The sequence below is a fragment of the Grus americana genome, chromosome 1 (assembly GCF_028858705.1).
Source record: "Grus americana isolate bGruAme1 chromosome 1, bGruAme1.mat, whole genome shotgun sequence".
Taxonomy (NCBI): domain Eukaryota; kingdom Metazoa; phylum Chordata; class Aves; order Gruiformes; family Gruidae; genus Grus; species Grus americana.
The window spans coordinates 121,776,408-121,795,467 of NC_072852.1; the positions used below are offsets into that span (position 1 = coordinate 121,776,408).

At 42.9% G+C, this 19,060-nt stretch overlaps 2 protein-coding genes across 5 annotated transcripts in view; one reads left to right on the plus strand and one right to left on the minus strand.

Annotated features, from left to right (window-relative positions):
• Nucleotides 1–6,769, minus strand: part of WDR4 (WD repeat domain 4) — a 19,776-nt gene extending 13,007 nt beyond the window's left edge. The window contains exons 1-5 of the mRNA XM_054817029.1: nucleotides 6,489–6,769; nucleotides 5,423–5,485; nucleotides 4,540–4,686; nucleotides 2,171–2,327; nucleotides 1,453–1,565 (exon numbers count right to left, since the gene is read on the minus strand). Coding sequence (XP_054673004.1) covers nucleotides 1,453–1,565; nucleotides 2,171–2,327; nucleotides 4,540–4,686; nucleotides 5,423–5,485; nucleotides 6,489–6,613 — 605 coding nt within the window. The 5' untranslated portion in view covers nucleotides 6,614–6,769. The remainder of the gene's footprint in view (nucleotides 1–1,452; nucleotides 1,566–2,170; nucleotides 2,328–4,539; nucleotides 4,687–5,422; nucleotides 5,486–6,488) is intronic.
• NDUFV3 (NADH:ubiquinone oxidoreductase subunit V3) lies at nucleotides 6,741–17,207 on the plus strand. Of its 4 annotated transcripts, none has more exons than XM_054817011.1 (5): nucleotides 6,874–7,129; nucleotides 7,421–7,511; nucleotides 9,470–9,593; nucleotides 10,958–11,917; nucleotides 16,150–17,207. In XM_054817011.1, exons 3-5 carry the CDS (start codon nucleotides 9,479–9,481, stop codon nucleotides 16,314–16,316), a joined length of 1,242 nt encoding a protein of 413 aa, XP_054672986.1. In that variant the 5' UTR covers nucleotides 6,874–7,129; nucleotides 7,421–7,511; nucleotides 9,470–9,478; the 3' UTR covers nucleotides 16,317–17,207. The 4 variants fall into 4 exon arrangements, with proteins under 4 accessions (XP_054672992.1, XP_054672977.1, XP_054672986.1 ...); XM_054816992.1 differs by having other exon boundaries at nucleotides 11,037–11,917; XM_054817002.1 differs by lacking the exon at nucleotides 9,470–9,593 and having other exon boundaries at nucleotides 6,796–7,129.
• Nucleotides 17,208–19,060: the final 1,853 nt, after the last annotated feature.

Here is a 19,060-nt window from a genome sequence, read left to right on the forward strand (position 1 = left end):
CAAAACATAGGGTGAAAAGTCTTTTAAAAGTCTGTCATTTCAGTCATCTTCATGGGAAAAGGACTACTGAGAAGAAAAGGGAAAGTCTCTCCTGCAGGCTGAAAAGGAAATCCTGATAAAACTGGCTAGAAGACAACTCCTATTTCTATACCAAAAGAACTACAGGTCTCCTAGCAAGTCAGAGCAGATGTAAATGACATCAGTATAGTTAGCAGGTTGTTTTGCTGCCTTCCACTCTTCAGATCACTGTAATTAGCAGGACCTTCACTTCAGGATGGGGGAGAAAGCAAAGGAAGGGAAGGGAAAGATCATCCTTCCTGTTTTTATGCAAAACGAACCCTACATTTTACTAGACTTAGTAACACAGCAGCACGTCATCTTTCTACAGGGATATCCCCTATGATCCACCTTCCACGGATCCTTCTACTTGCTTAAGTGTTCTTGCCCATAGCAATAGAACCAAATCTCAAGAAAAACACCGAGTCCCTTTTTTCAGCTACTAGAAAGCCCAGGTAACTAAGAATCATGATTCCTTGAATCTATTTTATGGGACCACTCTGCAACCTCTAGCTCACTGCAGCCTAACTTCCAGGCAGAAAGAACGTTCTATCCTTCCTATTGATAAAGCTGTTTTCTTTTTTGTGTTACCACAGAACCTCCAATTCTGAGATTTGAATTAAGATGCCACTAGATTAGCATCTGTTCAAACCACCAAGACTTCCTAAGACTAAGGTAGGCTCCATCCCAAACTACCAATCTCCAGGCTCTGGAGTCTCTTGTGGCCAGCAGGTCAAGGGAGGTAATTCTGCCCCTCTACTCTGCTCTCGTGAGACCCCACCTGGAGTACTACGTCCAGCTCTGGGGTCCCCAGCACAGGAAAGACATGGAACTGTTGGAGCGAGTCCAGAGGAGGCCACGAAGATGACCAAAGGGCTGGAGCACCTCTCCTATGAAGACAGGCTGAAAAGGTTGGCGTTGTTCAGCCTGGAGAAGAGAATACTCTGGGGAAATCTTATTGCAGCCCTTCAATAATTAAAAGGAGCTTATAAGAAAGATGGGGACAGGCTTTTTAATAGGGCCTGTTGTGATAGGACAAGGCATAATGGTTTTAAACTAAAAGAGGGTAGGTTCCGACTAGATATAAGGAAGAAATTTTACTATGAGGGTGGCAAAACACTGGAACAGGTTGCCCAGAGAGGTGGTAGATGCCCCATCCCTGGAAACATGCAAGGTCAGGTTAGACGGGGCTCTGAGCAACCTGATCTAGTTGAAGATGTCCTTGCTCATTGCAGGAGAGTTAGATTAGATGATTTTTAAAGGTCCCTTCAACCCAAACCATTTTATGATTCTAACACAGACCTAGCTGTTGTTTAATATGATGAGACAATCATTTCATCCACTGAGGCATGATGAAGAGCTGCCCACAATAACTTTTGCACACAACGAACTTACTCTTTGTGTCCCAGACAGTAGGATACAATATTATGAGGAGCCTTTGCCAAGCTGACTCTGATCTTCTCATCTCTGTCTGCAGTTATGATGTATCGGTCATCAGGACTCAGTGCCTGTTGGTAAAGGGAGTTTTAGTGCCCAGTAGTTCAATGCTTGCTTTAATATAATTCTTCCTAACCAGGAGAAAAAAAGATAAGCAGTAAACTGTTTCTCCTGACTCTGAATGGCAGGTGCAAACATTAAGCCATGCTTTTCCACCGACAACGAAAGCATAAATCTTTACGACAATGACTTTCTTGCTCACTGAGACAAGCACCACTGACTGCTGGGTCCAGTGAAAGCCACTGAGCTCCAACGGTACAGGTGGAAGTCCCACTGCATCTTAAAAAAAAAAAACCAAAAAACCCACCTTATTACATTGAAGAGCTCAACTGACATGACAAACTGGGTGAATTCCCACATCAATTCCATCACCAAGTCTTCTGTGATTGTAACATTAAGACTTTTTGAACACTCACACTCCCAGAATAGATAACCTTTTGGTAAGCTTGTTTCCCTACCAAACTCTGCAGACGCAAACTCAGTAGGAAGAAATCCAGACCACATACTTCACTTATATAAAAAAGAACTCCCCAATCTGTGACAAGAGCAACAATGAAAGACCCAAACACAAGCAGGAATGCAGGTCAGTACTAACTACACGAAGGCACATACTTACCACATCCAGTAGCAGAGACAAGTGACCCAGCTCAAGTTTTCCATCTGCTTGGGGTTCTGTGATTGAGTAAGAATAGACATCACCAGACTTGTCTGCAACCAGAATCTTATCCTCTGCAGCTGTAATAATCAGGGAAGTGCATCTTCTGTTCACAGATCTGAAAGAAAAATGGCATAGTTTGAACAGCTCTGGCTGGCAGCTTCAGCAAGTCTGGATGCAGACCCAGTTAAACAGAACAAGAGACTGGACAAAAAGCTCTCAGTGCAACATTTTTGAAATAGCAGCAATGAGAATAACATTAAGGGAGGATATGGGGCCAAAATAGCACTTTTTAGACCTATTAAATGACTAAACTATGTAATAGCAAACACCTTGTAGGGGTGGGAGGGGAAAAAAAGGACAGACCATTAAAGCTGCATGCCTGCATTTTGCCTGCATTTTGCTTAGGTACTTTCTCAACTGAGCATTTTGTCTAGGCAGCCTGCCGGTACTCTAAAGAAAGCTGGTAGCTTCTCTTGCACTCTCCATAATAAAGAGACAAGTTAAACATGTAGAAAAGAGAAGACAAGGTAGTAAGTCCTTTGCAGCAAGACATCTAAAAACTGCGTTGAAACTACCTCTCCAGTTGCCACTTCGTACTGTAAAAGGAAGCCCTTCTTTGTGAGCCCCGAGGACTCTTCCTTCTCACATCCAGAGTCAGAGAGCCACAGTCTCAGGGTACCTTGTCCAGGCAAAGCCCTGAACTTGACCTCTGACCTTCCCACATCATCTGCCAGTACCTTATAGCTCCTGTTGCCGTTGTAGCAGGTAACGGTTTTCTTACAACTTTTCAGATAAATCTAAGGACCCCATATGTCAGAAAACAAGTTTTAAAAAAAGTTTAATCACTTAATTTGCAGAATGCTTCTGCAACTTAACAGCTGTTGTTATTACTGTTATACTTTTCATAACATCTCTTTTCCAAACCCATCCACGTCCTGTGTGTTAACAAAGGACTGTGGACATGGGAATCATAGGGAATGGACATTTCTATTCACTTAATCTGTAACTCAGTGACTGTCTGAAGACAATAGAACAATATACTGTACTTCAGGTAAGAAGACAGAAAATCTAATACTTTTTAATGACTGTTTAAAGGAACACCATAACAATGGCAAAACGTATAGGAAAAGAATGCCTACTAACACATTGCCGGCTCAGGCAGCACAGTTTCAAATCAGGTTACCTTGCCAACAAGAAAAAGCCTTGCTTCAAGTTCATTGTACCGCCTTTGATCTTAAACACAAAGATTCAAAAGTTCCCCTTGTCCAAAATGAGTTGACTACAAAAACTAGCATCACGTGAAACCTTTCATACAGCTTGCCACAAACACAAGTTATGTAGCTCAACTCTGGCATTTTTCTTCACACAGAGACCCTTTTGCCTGCATTCCCAGTTTCATAATAGGAGGTAGTGATGTTCTCAAAAAATCCAACTGTGGCCCTGTTGATCTTTTAGCAGAAAACTTAAAACATCCAACAATTACCCAATGGCATATTACAGGCAAGACATACAGGGCAGGGCAGCAGGGAAGAGAGAACACAGAAAGAACAGAATTTGCCATTTCTGTTTTTGTCAGTGATTACTTACTCACTACAACATTGGTTAACCCACCAAAGGTCCATCATGTACCCTACAGACACAGCCAAGCTGACAGAGACTCCATTTTGTTTTGCAACCAGGGCCTCACATTTGTCAGAGACCACCAGAAGCACAGACATCACATGCTGAGAGGTACTTAGGAAGTCCTTCATGGTCCTCTTTTTTACAGACAATTGACACAAGCAGCAGCAGCAGCAACAGGAGAAAACTTGTAACTGGAGGACCTCTGGTGGACAGCTACAGATTGTTTTCTCAAGAGGATCATACTACAGAAGAGAAACAGTCGGCAGCATCTCTAAAGATATGCTTTTAAGAGAGTTCACAAACTCGCCAAAACATCTCCTCCAAATCAACAGAAACGGACAGTGTGCTCACTAAACTGCTCAGTATCACTCTTACCCAGCCTTAGCGTTCACTAGGAGTGGGTAAAGTTTCAGCTCTTAAAGATGCAAATACTGTCTTTTGGAATAAAACAGATTGTCTTTTCCTTGGCCAATGATATAAACATCTGCACTCCCATTCTTGGTGTGGGGCACACAACACACCACTTCTTGACAAATATGTTTGAATTCCCAAGAATATCAAATTTGTCTGAGCAAGGGGAAAAAAAAAAAAGAGGAAGCTTAGTGATAACAAATGGCAACATCCCAAGTACTACTATTTTATAACTCTAAATTAATCAGTCGTAACGCCGTAACAAAGTGACACGCAACATCCTGCTTCCTTACCTGATGCTAACACATTCCCAGGAAGGCTTTGTATGGAACAGAATGAGATGTTTGCTGTCATCTGTCAAGGCAAAATAATCTCCTGAGGGGGAGAAGGCAAAAGCTAGGATATGATCACTTCCTTTATCTGTTGGTTTTCCATCCTGCCTAACAGAGAGAAGAGGAACAATAGTTCACAACCTGAGAGTTACTGAAATCCTTAAGAAGACAAGGTTGTTCTCACACCACCAAGAAGGAGCACGAAGAACAAAGTACAACAACAGAAGTTTTATTTGTGCTTAAAACGTTGAGCCAACTTAGACATTAATGCAAAGAAAAAAGCCAAGAAAAAGGAAACTGATACAAGGTCTAAGCCTGTATCATTCATTATCTGCTAAAAATAAATAAATAAAAAAGCTAGGGTTTGTGCTAGCAGATCTTGATACAAATTTAGGGGAAAACAGAAAACTGGTAAAACAATGTCCAGTGGTTGAATTTAAAAAGACTTTTTTGGGTTTTGAAATCTCATGACTGAGAGAACAGACCTGAAGGAGGAGTTATGTAACTCATTTATGGTTGTTTCTTTCTAACTGTCTTAGATGGTCTAATAAAAAAATGCAGCATTTTTTCCATAAATGTCTTGACCAAGAAGAGTCACAAAGAATCATTGATTACACTACTGCTGTTTCTCTACAAAAGAAGGTGTACAGTCTCCCCTCTGGGATGAAACAGAAACAAAAAAATACATACATATATATCCGTCAGGGTTAGCAAAAACAACCTAGCCGTCACCTGATCAAGGAGTCATCCCATGACTTTCTTTTATTATCTTCACTGCCACGTAACCTCAGGAGGAGATGCACCCTCTAGGAAAACAGCAGATTGCCTAAGCAGATTTTCTCACCCTTTATTGCCCAAGGTTGTCTTCTCCGCATTGATGCAATCATACATGAAGAGACCATCATCACTGCAAATAAAAAACAACAGACTAAAAACACTAGAACTAGAATAACCATGAGCTTAACTATGAAGAGTGTCCACTCTTTTGTAACATGCTATTATAATGCGGTTATTTGTGCAACCAACCCCTATCTCAAGGAACCACCCCTGTGAAATGGGCTCCCAAAGCACTACAGATGCGGTAGAAGTTTAAAACCTTGGGCTGTACACACGTTTAAAAAAAAAATTGTCATCTGTTGGCAAAGTAACTGTGACATTTTACTTTTGTGAGGCATAACATACTTGTCACAAGCATTTACCCTGTTGATCACATACCAGCGACAGAATCACGGAACGATAGGGGTTGGAAGGGACCTCTGGAGATCATCTAGCCCAACCCCCCTGCTAAAGCAGGATCACCTAGAGCAGGTTGCACAGGATCACGTCCAGGAGGGTTTTGAATCTCTCCAGAGAAGGAGACTCCACAACCTCTCTGGGCAGCCTGTCCCAGTGCTCGGTCACCCTCACAGTGAAGAAGTTTTTCCTCATATTGAGATGGAATTTCCCATGTTCCAGTTTCCAGCCGTTGCCCCTTGTCCTGTCGCTGGGCACCACTAAAAAAGAGTCCGGCTGCGACGTGCATCTCGTGGTGCACAATCGTGCCAGAAAACCGTTAAAGACTAAAAAGCTTTACGGTGATAGCGAGTAACAGAAAACGCGCACGAGGAACGCCCGAAGGCCTGCGCTCGGCTGCGCAGGGCTCTCCCGAAAGGCAGGGGCAGGGCCAGGCAGAGCCTCCTGCGCGCTCCCGCCACCTCCGCCCGGCTGCCCGCTGCGCGGCCCCCGCAGGAAAGCCCCGCCGCTCGCTGCGGAAGCCGCAGGGGACAGGCGGCCAGCCCGGCGAGCCCCCGCGGGGCAGCTCCCGGCAGCAAGCAGCGGGGCGGCCTCCGCGGCTCGGATCCGCGGTCCCGGGAGCCCCGGCCCGCCAGCGGGACGGGCCCCGCCGCGCAGCCGCCCCGCCCAGCACTGACCCGGGCTCCTTGTACCGCGCCGCCAGGAGCCTGGAGCCGCCGCTGACGGCCATCAGCGCCCCACGGAGAGCCAGCGCCGGCCCGGAACCGGGGCTGCGCCCCCCGCCACCGCTGCCACCCTCCATGCGTCAACACCGCCACGTGCGCCCCACGGCGGGCGCAGAGCACAGGCGTCACCGCACGAAGCAATGACGTAAAGGCTGTGTGGCGCCTGCGCGGTGCGCGAGGCCGTGGGGGTGACCCTGTGAAAGAGCGTCTGTCCCGGTTCTGGTCACGGCGGGTGTCCGGAAACACCCCCGCGCCTCCGGAAGGGGTCCGGCGCCCCGCCTGGCCGCCCGCCCGTGTGGAGGCGGCGGCCTTCTCCAAGGCTGGAGGGCTGTCCTAGTCAGAGCGTTCAGAAAACGGAAACTTGCCTATCTCATTTCTAACCCCAGTGACATCTAACTACTCGACACCCCGCTAACAGAACCCCCGCCCCCAGTACCGGCGGCTGCGACGGGGCGGGGGCGGAGCCTCATCGCTTAGGCCCCGCCCATGGGGAGGGCCTGACACCGCCCCAACGTCCGCGCAGCACCGTCCGGGCTGACGCCAAGATGGCGGCTCCCTCATTGCTGGGCTGCGGCCGGGCGGCGACCCGCAAGGTAAGGGGCAGGGTGGGCGCCAGGAGGGAGGAGAGGGGCAAGGAGGAGCTCCTCAAGGCCGCCCCTACTCCTCCGCCGTTGCTCGCTTCATTTCGGTGGCACATACCGTCCCTCGGTCACCTTCCTTCTTCCCGGGCCCGTTGCGCAGGTGCCGGCCGCCTCGCCGGCGAGGCGGCCGGCACCTGCGCAACGGGCCCGGGAAGAAGGAAGGTGCGTATGCGCCGGGCTTCTTGTGCAGAGGAGATCGCTATTGTCCCGCTTCGCTTATTTATTTTATACGGTGCCTTGCAGGTGTTGCGGCTGGAGGCCTCGGGGTTGCGAGGGGCGGTCCCCTCCGCGGCGCTCTGCACTAGGCCGGCGGGCTCCGGGACGCCGCCAACGAGTAAGATGTTTCTTTTGTTCTCAGCGGTGTGTAAATAAAACCTAAACGACCGTACAGCTGCTTGTAGGAGAGTCTCCTTTTCTGGTGCTAAACTAGCAAGGTAGCTAATGGCCTTCCCCTACAGCCTGCCAGCCTCCAGAGCCTTCTGCACCCTGTGATGGTGCCCAGACCATAAAAGTTTATCTGCCCTTTGGACCGGGGATCGCCTGACTGAAGTTCAGGTCCCTTTGGTTGTCATTAAGGCAAGAAGAGTTTAGAAATGCTCGTGGCCACATCTTTGAACAGCAGTAAGCCAAGAAAGTGAAAGGTCATCACCGTGTAAACAGGGATTTCTGTTCAAATGTACTGCAGAGTAAGAAAACTAAAATCTGGTAGGAATGAGTCTGCTAGGGTTATGTTTATAGGCCATGCTATGAGCTTGACACTTCTTTCCTGTTTATCTTCACCTTAATGTGGTAGCTGCTGTGATGCTTCACCAGACTTAAGAAGAGCTACTGTTATGTTTGTCCTAATATAATGAAGCTTTGCAGTTTGCCTGATATTCGATGGAAATGAGTGTAGCAAGTTATTTTTTTTTAATGAGGTGCAAAATCTGGTTTTGAACTTAAGACATTCTGCCTTGCCTTTTGAAATGTTTGGATTATGAGGGTTAAAAAGTATCCTATTTTGCAGAAAGAAGGACTTGCAAGATCTGAATTTCTGCTCCAGGAAGCAGAAGCTGCAGAAAACTGCCATGGCCCTGTTGTGTTAAATTTAGTTATAATGCTTCTCACCTCATAGGTTTGCAAGCCAGGTAAAACATGGCCTGGATTTGGATGCTGCTATGCATTCGACATTCAGAAGTGTTTGAACCCCTTCTATCTCTGAGCAAAGTCAAAACATGAATTGAAATTTTGAAGAGGGATACCTTGTTCAAAATCCTGTTTGTAAATAGAGACTCACTGATTCAGTGAGTAGGATTCCAATCCCAAATTAGAGATCCAGGTGCTTAAGCAGCTAAGCTCCATGGGACCATATGTAGGAGTAATCAGACTTGTTGACAGCTGTTGAAAAGATCACTGAAAGAGCAGTTGAATTGCAGACTTCTGGCTTCTAATGTTAGCTTCCTAAATGCAAAGGCAAATAAAAGCTTGGCTGTTCCATTAAGAAAGCCTTTGCTGCATAGATGGATATAAGCTTGATTAGACAACAAATCACTTGTTATTATAGGGGTTTTTTTCATTATTTTAAGTGTGTTTGAGATGTACTTTAGCATTGGTTTCTAGATTTGTTTTCCTGCAGCTCTCATTTCAGAAGGTGTCAGGAGATCTCTTAGGCCACCTTTCAGTCAGTTGCTTCCCCTGCAAATGTTTAAGGTTAGTTAAGGTGTATAGGATGCAGCTGTCTGTTTCAGATTCTAGCTGAAACAGGGTGTGCAAGTTTGCTTTGATAAAATGGTCATGTTTACTTAAGTCGATGGGGAATAGGCCTGTAATTTCTGCATGCAACCTTTTTCAGCGCGAACATGTTTTTAACACATTCCAGCAATGATAGTGATGTTACAAGCATCAGTAGAGAACGCATTTGGGAATAATATTCTTGTTACTGATTTGGATGTGGTGTTCTTTTGGCAGAGTGATGCAAATACAGATCAGGTGGTACGAAGTTTGAAGTACCCTAATTAAAGTGTCTATACCAGTTGTATTAGACTTTGATTAAAAGCTGAAACATGTCTCTCTTCCCCATGTCCAAATATTACCGTTTAAAGTATTTTTCCAGTAACACCTACTGTTAATGGTCAAGTTGAATGTTACCTGCCTTCTTGGTTTCTTAGGATGTCTTAGCATTAATACTTCTTCAACTGTTGCTCAGCTTTCACTTGTCTGTCATCCCTTTAGTCATTCTTGTGTTAGTTTGACCTTCCTGTATGCTTCCTTGAATAACTCTTCAACCTTGAGTGATGTTTCCTTGCATATTAGTTTCTACAGATGCTGTTTGGCTGTGTCAGTCTGTGCAGGGAGTCAGGCTTCTTTCAAAGGTGGCTGCCCATCCTCCTACTTCCCCTTGCCCTCCCTCCCCACACCTACCATCCGGCAGAGAGAAGTATGTGTCTGAAATTGTTCAACAGTATTACCTGTATAGTAAACTGATATTTTTTTCATTTGTACTTCTGTTAAGAACTCTATTTTTTTTTTTTCTCAAATGCTTTGCTTTTAACTTCATATGTCTATTAATTCTGCAATGTTTTCATGTGGACATTGCTAAAGACTTGCTTCTATTCAGAACTAATTATAGTAACTTCTTGGGTCATATGAAGTATTACCGTAAAATACTAGTAAGAGGGAAAAATACTTCTAGTTGATGGTCTTGTAAAGTAGATCTGGGTTTCCAAACAGTGCAGATAAATCTGCAGAATAGACTGGAAATCTGTTGACTTACACTGCTGGTCAGAAGTGGTGCAACTCATAATGGAGTTGGCTTTGCTATAGCAAATTTCAGCAGTGGTGTATTTTCTTAATGTGCTCCCAGTCCTCTTTGTCCTCCTGTTTTCTGTAATCGCAACAGTATTTGCTGTTGATCAGCCTCTTGATATCATTGACACAGTCATCCAAGGGGTATTTGGTAGTCTCTGAGAGGGCCTGAAAGTTGCTGGATTCTCTTCAACTGTTGGCTCCTTGTCTGGAGAATTTAGCTTAATGAAAGTATCCATGAGGGAGAGGAAATAAAGGCAGGCTAACATGAAGCATTAGGAGATCTTCTGAGACTTTTTTTTACAAAGAGGTCCCAAACCAAAAATAGGAAGTGGAGATAGTAAAGACTGGAGATAAGGTCTTGGGGAAATCATGTTAAACTGTGTCAGACACGATTCAGTTGGCCTACCGTATCATATGGACACATGAATACATAATACTTTCATGTATGGCCTCAGGTATCTCTTATTCTGCTACTTTGTCTCTTGGGAATCATCCCTCCGTACTGCTTTAAAGATAACTATTGCAAGAGACTGACTTGCTATGTCTGTTTACTCTGTCTTCTGCTTCGCTGGCTTGTTCATAGATAAATATTATCTCTGTAGCAGCATATTTGAAGAGCTCAGCTAACAAGCTATCTTAATGTTCATCTGAGATAGGAAGGTGTCTGTAAACCATGTCCAGTGATGTAGAATCGAAGCACAGAAAAACAGCTCTTGCGAGGAGTCTGACAAAGCGAGGAGTAAAAGGCATTATTTCATGAGTTTCAGCATCGCAGCAGCAAAAACTGTTCAGTGCTAACTAGAACTCTAGCTTCTTTAACATAAAGTGTCTTAAAACTTTCTGCTTCGTAATCCTTGTATTTAGTATAATAACTTCTTTCAATTTGCTTTTTGTACCAGATTATCTTAGAAAGTTAAAATTGTATGACTGAGATCGCTAAATAACAGCAGTGTCGGATATAATGATGATAATCCTCTTTATGCCGTTTCCTAGATGTAGTGGCACCACAGGGAAGCACCAAGCTACTAGCCATCAAGGCACCAGTTGAATTTCCTAAAATGTTGTCTTCTAGCTCTCTCTTAGCATCTGCAAACAAAGGTGAGAGCATATCTAGTACTAACCTCGAGGAAGCTTCAAAACCTGCTGAAGACATGAGGACCTTCATGTCAAGAAAAACTGTGGTTGCATTTCCTCAGCGCGTAGTTGTTTCTTCCCTTGAGGAAGAAAACCTCATTACAGCTGCAACAGAAGGAGACTTGAGGAAAGAGTTAGTTGAGGAAGAAACTTCGTCTTCATCCAGCTCAGATTCAGATTCTAGCTCAGATTCTGAGGAAGAAAATGATGATTCAGAAGTTGCCATTAAAACCAAAGTTGAGTTTCCTAGACGAGATTCCATCTTTTCTGAAAACATAGCGGTAAAGGCATCAATTCTAGCAAGAGAGAACTTGTCCCAGAAATCCCACAAAGAATATGTAGCTAAGAAGTCACACAAAACAGAAACTAATGTGTCTCCTATCAAGCACATTGCATTTTCTAAAACATCGGTCAACCATGAAACATCAAAATCCAAAGCAAGGGACCCCAAAGTAAAATCAACTCCAAAAGAAGCAGATCGGCAGAAGCTGGTCGTAGAACCACACATGGTTGAAAGCCAAGACCTGACCAATGTTGCTCATAAATCTGATTATTTAGAGGAAAAGTCCATTGGAACCCAAGTAGCAGCTATTCAGCTGAAAGCTTCATCAGTGACTCGGGAAGACAAAAAGCAAAAACTGGTATCCAGAGGAGAAGGAAAAAAGGTGAAGGAAGCACAGGAGTCAGAAGCAAAAGTAGTAACTGCTTCTAAACTAGAAGAGATTTCTGAAAGCACAGTGATGGCGATGGGCACTACAGCAAAGGAGGAGACCATTCAGGAAGCAGGAGTCCAGACTGGAGAAAGAAGCACAACAGAGGGTACACCTTTAAATTGTTTGAACTGTATTGACTCATCTGGGCTAGGGTTTAACTTTTTTAAAGGCTTTCCAAATTTCTGTTCATGATTCACTGATCTTTATACTGAAGCTAAGTTTGTAGCAGTGACTTTCTGGAAGATAAATTCTTGTTTGTTGCTCATTGTTATAAGAGCTTAGTAATACTCAGTTTCCAGTTATGCTGTGAAAGGAAGCAGTCTTCATTTCACTGTATTTGTAGTTTCATAAACCAGTTACTTATGAAATGAAAACAAGATTGTTTCCACTGTGAGCAAAATCATGTGTTTTATATGACAAAACTTGTTTTCCCTCTTCTCTTTTCTTGGAAGGATTTGGTAGCTGCCTTTCTCCTCAGACAAATTTGATGCCATCTGATTTTTGCTTAAATCCTGCTATCTTTCTCTCTTTTTTTTTTTTTTTTTCTTGCAGTGTTTCAGATTTCAGTAGACTTTGAGAAATCATAGTATAATTCCAGAAACAGATACTGATTCTGAGACTGGTAGGTTGTGAGTCATATTGAAGTAGCAGAATTGACCTTATAGCCCATTTATTGTAGTGAGTTGAGGATGAGACAGTGATATGTTTTAGGAAAGAGCATCGTGCACTATATAATAATCTCCTTAGCTATACTTCCCTATCTAACTTACCCTTCTTATTTACTACCAGTCCTGTTAGCTTACCGACTGATTCCATTCTGTGTATTTCAGTAGCAAATGTCCCTCTGTCATGATCTGTGTTGGCTTACCATTCTTGCCTTTCAACTTAGGCGGCATACCGTTAAGACCCCCCCTTCTGGTTGCTGCTTTGAATTAAAAAATTTGCCTACTTAAAAGTAAAAGCAGCATAGTTGTAAAGCTGCTTGGATATCATCCTTCAAGTGATATCCTTGCAGAAAAGGCCCTGGGAAGTCCAGGTGGACAGCAAGTTGAACATGAGCCAGCAATGTGCCCTTGCAGCAAAGACCACCAATGGTAACCTGGGCTGCATTCAGAGGAGTGTTGCGAGGTGATCCTTCCCTGGTGAGATGCAGCTGGAGTGCTGTGTTCAGTTCTGGGCTCCCCAGCACAAGAGAGATGTGGAGCTACTGGAGAGAGTCCAGTGAAGGACCACTAAGACAATGAAGGGACTGGAGCATCTCTCCTGTGAGGAAAGGTTGAGGGAGCTGGGACTCTTCAGCCTGGAAAAGAGAAGGCTAAGGAGGGATCTCATCAATGTATGTAAATACATGAAGGGAGAGTGCAAAGAAGGCAGAGGTAAGACTTTTCAGTGGTGTCCAGTGACAGAACAAGAGGCAGTCAGTACAAACTGAAACACAGGGTTTTGCCTGAACATCAAGAAACACTTTTTTTTACTGTGATAGTGATAGAGCACTGGCACAGGTTTCCCAGAGGGGTGGTGGAGTCTCCATTCTGGGAGATGTTCAAAAGCCAGGACATGGTCCTGGGCAGCCTGCTCTGGCTGAGCCTCCTTGAGCGTTTGGGGTTGGACCAGATGACCTCCAGAGGTGTCTTCCAACCTCAACCTTTCTGTGACTCTGTGAAGTTACAAATACTCACTTAACACTCTGTTAAGTGAAAAATAACTGCTTTTGTACATTGATTTCCAGGATACAGTGCTGAGTAAAAGATCTGCCTTCTCTCTTAAGGGGCTAGTTGGCTTATAATTTGATCAGTTTTAAGAGTTGGAAGCTAAGCTTACCTTCTTCCCTGACTGCAACTCAAATGGTAAAATGCAGCACTGTTTGCAAATGACATTTTCATTTACTTTTTCTTCCTTGTAGTCAGCAGCAGGAGCTTTAAAAAAAAAATTGGGAAAGGCTATTTGTAGTTATCTACAGATGATGCTTTTCTCCCCATTCATCCACAGTGGAGTTCTGGATGCTCAAGCGTTACATTTTTTCCCACGTTGAAGCTGATATGAAGATCTGAAAAATTAGTTCAGTTAACTTCAAGTTTGAGAGGGAGGGCTTGGTCTTAAAATGTGCTAATGATTCAAGGTGAAGATTATGACACATCCAAGATGTATGAAACAGCCTCCCCTATTCTGATGCTGTAAATCCAGAACAAGGTTGAGACCATGTCACAGAATTTTCCTGCAGATCTGTATCAATGGGGCACTAGTACCACTGTGCCTCTGACTCATCATCATCATGACCACACCACAAAACCCTTTTGGGTAGGACTGGGCTTTGCTGAAAACGGCACTTTTGCTGTTGAGCTCCTCTTGCTTTGTGCAGGTAGTAAGGCTGTGACAGCAGGAAAGTTTATGCTGGGATCATGCTGCACTCCCACTAGAGGACTCTGCTGCAGTGGCTGTTGGAGAGGTGGGGGTTAGTACAGGCAAGTTCACACCCCTTTCCTGATGGTGAAGTGTCTTTGGGTGCCAGGGGGTAGCAAAGAGTCAAACATGGCTACACCGTATCTCCAGGCGTATCTTGTCCTCCCTTCCTTTTGAAGCCTTCTTTGAGAACAGCTACTGCTTTTCTGTGTTTAATGTTCACAGTTAATGATAATACCTTCTGTGATACCTCTGTCCTGTTCCTGTGTTCTTTTGTTCATCTGCAAACCCTGCAGCAGGCACGCTGAAGACATAAAAGCAATTTTTCCCATTACAAACCTGGATGTTGAGGTGATGTCATCTACTTTGTAGAGCAGGCATGCTAAGCAGTTAGCAAAAACTGCTGACTTTAACTGCTAAGGAAGTAGCAAAATAGTAGCATGGGAACTCAGAAATACATCTCTGATTCATTTCGGAAGAACATCCTGTGAAATGCTTGCTCTTTAAGAGAGAAAGCATAGATAAATTCTCAAGTATGGGGAGGATGAACTCAAAGATAAATTTTTCCTTCGAGAAGCCAAGTACAGTGTATTTGGGCAGGAAAAATGAGACTCCATCTGCTTTTCATCCTGAGCATCTGTCTCAATTTGGAATGTCTCTTGCAGGTTGAATGTACACTTGCCTACACTTGCCTGTTCTTGGGGCTATTTGCAGCAAAGACTGCATCATTTGGCTTTTATATCTGTAGTGTTGTCTCCTGTGAGTTGTCACAGTAGGAATTGAGCAGTAGGCACAGGGATATTTCCTTTCATAGATTGTGTGTGGTGTTTTGCTGAAACCATGGCTTACTACATTGTGTTTTATAAGCCAGCCTTGCTAAACATTATGGATATGTGCTCTTAAACTGATAGCGTTTAATTGCAACAATTATGTCATAATTAAAGGGAAATTCTGGTGTTCAGTTGCTTGAGTTCTTGTATTTTTATTGTAGATGGTTGTATTACAAAAAAAAAAGCTTAATATGATCTGACCTAAACCACTACATACAAATTTATATGGCGAAGCTTTTCACTAGATTATGCTTATGTCTTTCCTATTGTTAAAACTCTGGGTATACAAGAATAAATTAATATTGGGAGTAAAGTTTCATTTTTTGCAGTTTCCTTGGTCGTAAAATCAGCCCGTAACAGGAACCTTTTGATGTACGTGGTACCGCCTAAATTTGCATAGTATTCTAAAAGTGTAAGAGTTAATATTGGCGTTAATGTAAAGTCTGAATAACTTCATTAGGTTACTCTTTTAGGAAGAAGAGCTGATACAAAGTTTAGAAGATTATATCTAGAAGAAAGGAAACTTACATCAAAGGCTCTTGATACATTACTGTTCGGTATAACCGTATTTGAAATTAAACTGTGGAGATCTCTATAATTCTATCACTTCTCCCCATGGAGAAAAAATTCAGTCTGTAAAGTAGTTCTAATAGCTGTATCTCATGGTCTGACATGATGATACATCATTTGTACTGCTGCTTTGCCTCTCCTGGCTTGCAAAGAACGTCACCTACTGTTCTGGCTGGAGTGAAAACCAAGGCAACTATGAAAAAGCCAGGAAATGCAGACATATGTCTTCAAAATATAAATGACCTGTTCTGCCCTATCCTCCCCCAGCATTAGGTTGTAGTTGGGATCTGAAAACCTATGCTGTTAGATGACTTGCACTGGTTCCTGTTCCCCTATTGTACACTAATGTGCTGCTTTAGAACCAGACAGTGTACCAGCAGAACTTTGTAAACTTACCCTTTGTTATAGTTGCTGATTTGTTTTTTTTAATGATGACTGGATGAGAGATCTGACAGTGTATGAAGGCTGGCTCAGTAATTAGGAATATTGCCTTCGGTGTGGCATCCTTATAGTCACCAGTTACTGTTTGTTTTCACAGAGCCCACAGCAGCTGCTGAGCCTGCTCCAGAAGAATTCGATAATTCTACCTACAAGAACCTTCAGCATCACGAATATAACATTTATACTTTTGTTGATTCTGTGGTGGTTCTCTCAAAATTCAGGCAGCCTCAACCATCTTCTGGAAGACCATCACCAAGGCACTGAAAGAACCGCATTTAAAACAAATGCCCAGGCAGAATGATAAATTGTTCTATTTAGCACTATTGCTTCATCAGTATTATAAATCAGGTAATAAATAATAAATAAATGCGTGATAACTTATGCTTGTGCTTTTGAACAGTTCTTGGGTCTTAGAGTCCCTCACTTCTTGACTTCTATGAATGAGCTGCAAATGAATCATCACTGAATAAAAATAGCTTTTCTGCCTTTCAGTATATATTATTTAGTGATAGTGTAAAAAAAATCCTGACTTTTCAGTGTCTCCAAACTTTAATACTGACCATTCTTTCAGTACCATGTCAAAGAATGTAATGGCCCTTGTGCCAATGTCTGCTCAGTATGTGCCATGATTTTAGTAGGTGGTGTTATTGCTGTAATGCAGTGAGCTCTTCTTGCACACAAACATGTTCCCAGCTCTGAAGAGGTGGTTTACTCTGGATTTAAGTTAAAATCATTGGCTGCAGACAGCATAAGAAGTATTTGTCTCCTGTGGCAAGATGTATGTTTTGTGTTAGTAGAGGAATGTAAGTTTATGTAATGTGATTGAAACATCTCAAAACCTCTGCTGTTGTAAAGGGAGAACATGCAACTTCGTTTAATCTTCTATTGGGGGTTCTAGCATCCAGGTTCTGCAGTAATTAAAATAATTTAAAATGCAAGAGAATCCCAGTGGGCAGTTCCTAATGAACTATAGTACATTGATTAGACTCTGAGAAATAACATATTTTGATGGGTAGAATCACTTGAATGTTATTTTTAAATGTGATGAAATTAGCATTATGGTAAAATCGGCTCCTGGTACTAATGTTTCAGTGGGACTACATTTCAGTTCCCACTTTTTTTTTCCACCACAATAAAGGTTAAGATTGCTGTCCAGCTTCGTTCTTGCTCTGCAGAAAATGTGTGAAATGAGGCATTTCTCAATATATGTTATCAGCAGTTAGAATTGGTCTCAGTAAATTTTGTATTTCCATCCTATTAGTAACAGTCTTCTGCCCTCTGGGAAAACTGCCTTGATGACCACCAGCTGTTGTGGGTTTAGTGCCATTTTGGCTTCTTGTTCATTTTGGGTTTTTTGGTGTTAATTGGTCTTTGAGCAGTTGTCCTTGCAGTAGCTCCAGCATTTTCCATCACCTGTCTGTATTCTTTCAAGTAACAGAATACGCAAGATCAAAGGGAAAATAGAGTCAGCTTTAGTAGTCTATCTGGGTATTGGATACAAATCCCTGGGTGCAATTAGTAGAACAGCTATTTTATACTCTAACTTGGCAAAAATGTGGTAAGAAGGATCAAGAGGCCTATGTCAATCTGCTGTGTGGAATTTTAAGTCAGAAACTTCTGGCAAGCAGTTTTATTGTCCTGTAAAAATGAAAAAGCATATTACTGACTCTAACTATGAAATTTAAAAATCAGCAAATGTATAAATCCATGTGCTTAGGAATAAAGAGCAGAAAGTCACTTTGAGGCACCAGTGGTACCATGTACTCTGTACTTGTAAAAGGGAAAGAAATTTGCTGTTAACATTAAAAACATGAAAGAATAAGGAAAAGGGTCTTCCTTTCTTAAGGGCCCACCGGAGGGCCCCAGTAAAGCTGCGGTGTTTTGTTATTAGCTGAGACTCTGTGTAGTAATGTGAACCCTGCGGCTGAGACCTGCGTTGGTGCTGAGCTGTGTTCCTAACTCTTTGGTTTGTGATTACAGAAGGAGGCTGCAAATTGTTGGATAGAATCGGAACAGTAAAATGTAGTCCATTAATGTACTTAGGTATTTACTGAATCTACCTGCAGTAGCTGTGACTGTTAGCTGTTTGGAGTCAGACTTGTTCACCTAGTGCCCTTTTTATTTCTAAGGAGGGTTGGTGTTATAAACACTGACTTAATCAGCTAAGGAGGAGTGGGCTGAAACAGAAGGGTGTCTTGCTTTCAGTCAACTCCTACACTCCCCTTAGCTGCATTTCTAGCTAAGGAGATTCTGACCTGTATTTGGGCTAGGCATTTTGCTACCCTTGTGTCACGATTACAGCAAAAATTAACAGTGAATGCCCTTCCTATCTGTGTAATCCTGTCTCAGTGTCTTCCGGCAATCTTTTCTGCACCTCTAAAATCAAGCTGGAAGTCAAGTAACTTCATAACTCCTCTGGTTCATACGGTACATGTCATGTTTGTTCAGCTCAGTGAACCAGTCTGCTCCGGGAAGGGCAGATAATGTGAGGAAGGGCACCAAGACTTTTTCCCACTGTTGTGTTTTCCTGGACTTCAATGAAAAAGGCTTCATTTTTTTTGTACTTGGCTATTATCAGATGTTATTGTGTTTGAGTCATATGCTAGCATTTAAATTTCGAGCAGGATGTGATACAATATGCTCAAATTCTGTAACGTTAGTAACTTTGCCTTGCTGTGCTCGGCACTTGTCAGATACAGTCAGGGACCTTGTTTTAAAGAATGTATAATCCAGGATATTAACATAATTCCTGGAAAACCTCAAATGTGAAAGAAAGTAAGTCTCAGTTTTTGGGAAGACCCGCTCTTCAGAACCAGCATAAACTTTAGGTGTTACTGTTGGAGTACATGAGAATCTGGAAAGTGGAATTCACTTACTTTTCATTAAAAAGATGAAACAACTACTTTCCTTGTCAAAGGGAGTTGTTTTCAAACTTTAGGTCCATTTATTTATTTATTTTTAGCGTAGCAAACTGCTAGTAAAATTGCTTTTCATAATTTCCTTCTACT

Bases quoted from the DNA above. Each gene is read 5' to 3' on its own strand.
- NDUFV3 (XM_054816992.1), top strand. From the start codon at position 7,082: ATGGCGGCTCCCTCATTGCTGGGCTGCGGCCGGGCGGCGACCCGCAAG. The intron at 7,130-7,420 runs GTAAGGGGCAGG...GGTGCCTTGCAG, and splicing joins GCCGGGCGGCGACCCGCAAG to GTGTTGCGGCTGGAGGCCTC. The intron at 9,594-11,036 runs GTATGTGTCTGA...GTTGTCTTCTAG, and splicing joins CTACCATCCGGCAGAGAGAA to CTCTCTCTTAGCATCTGCAA.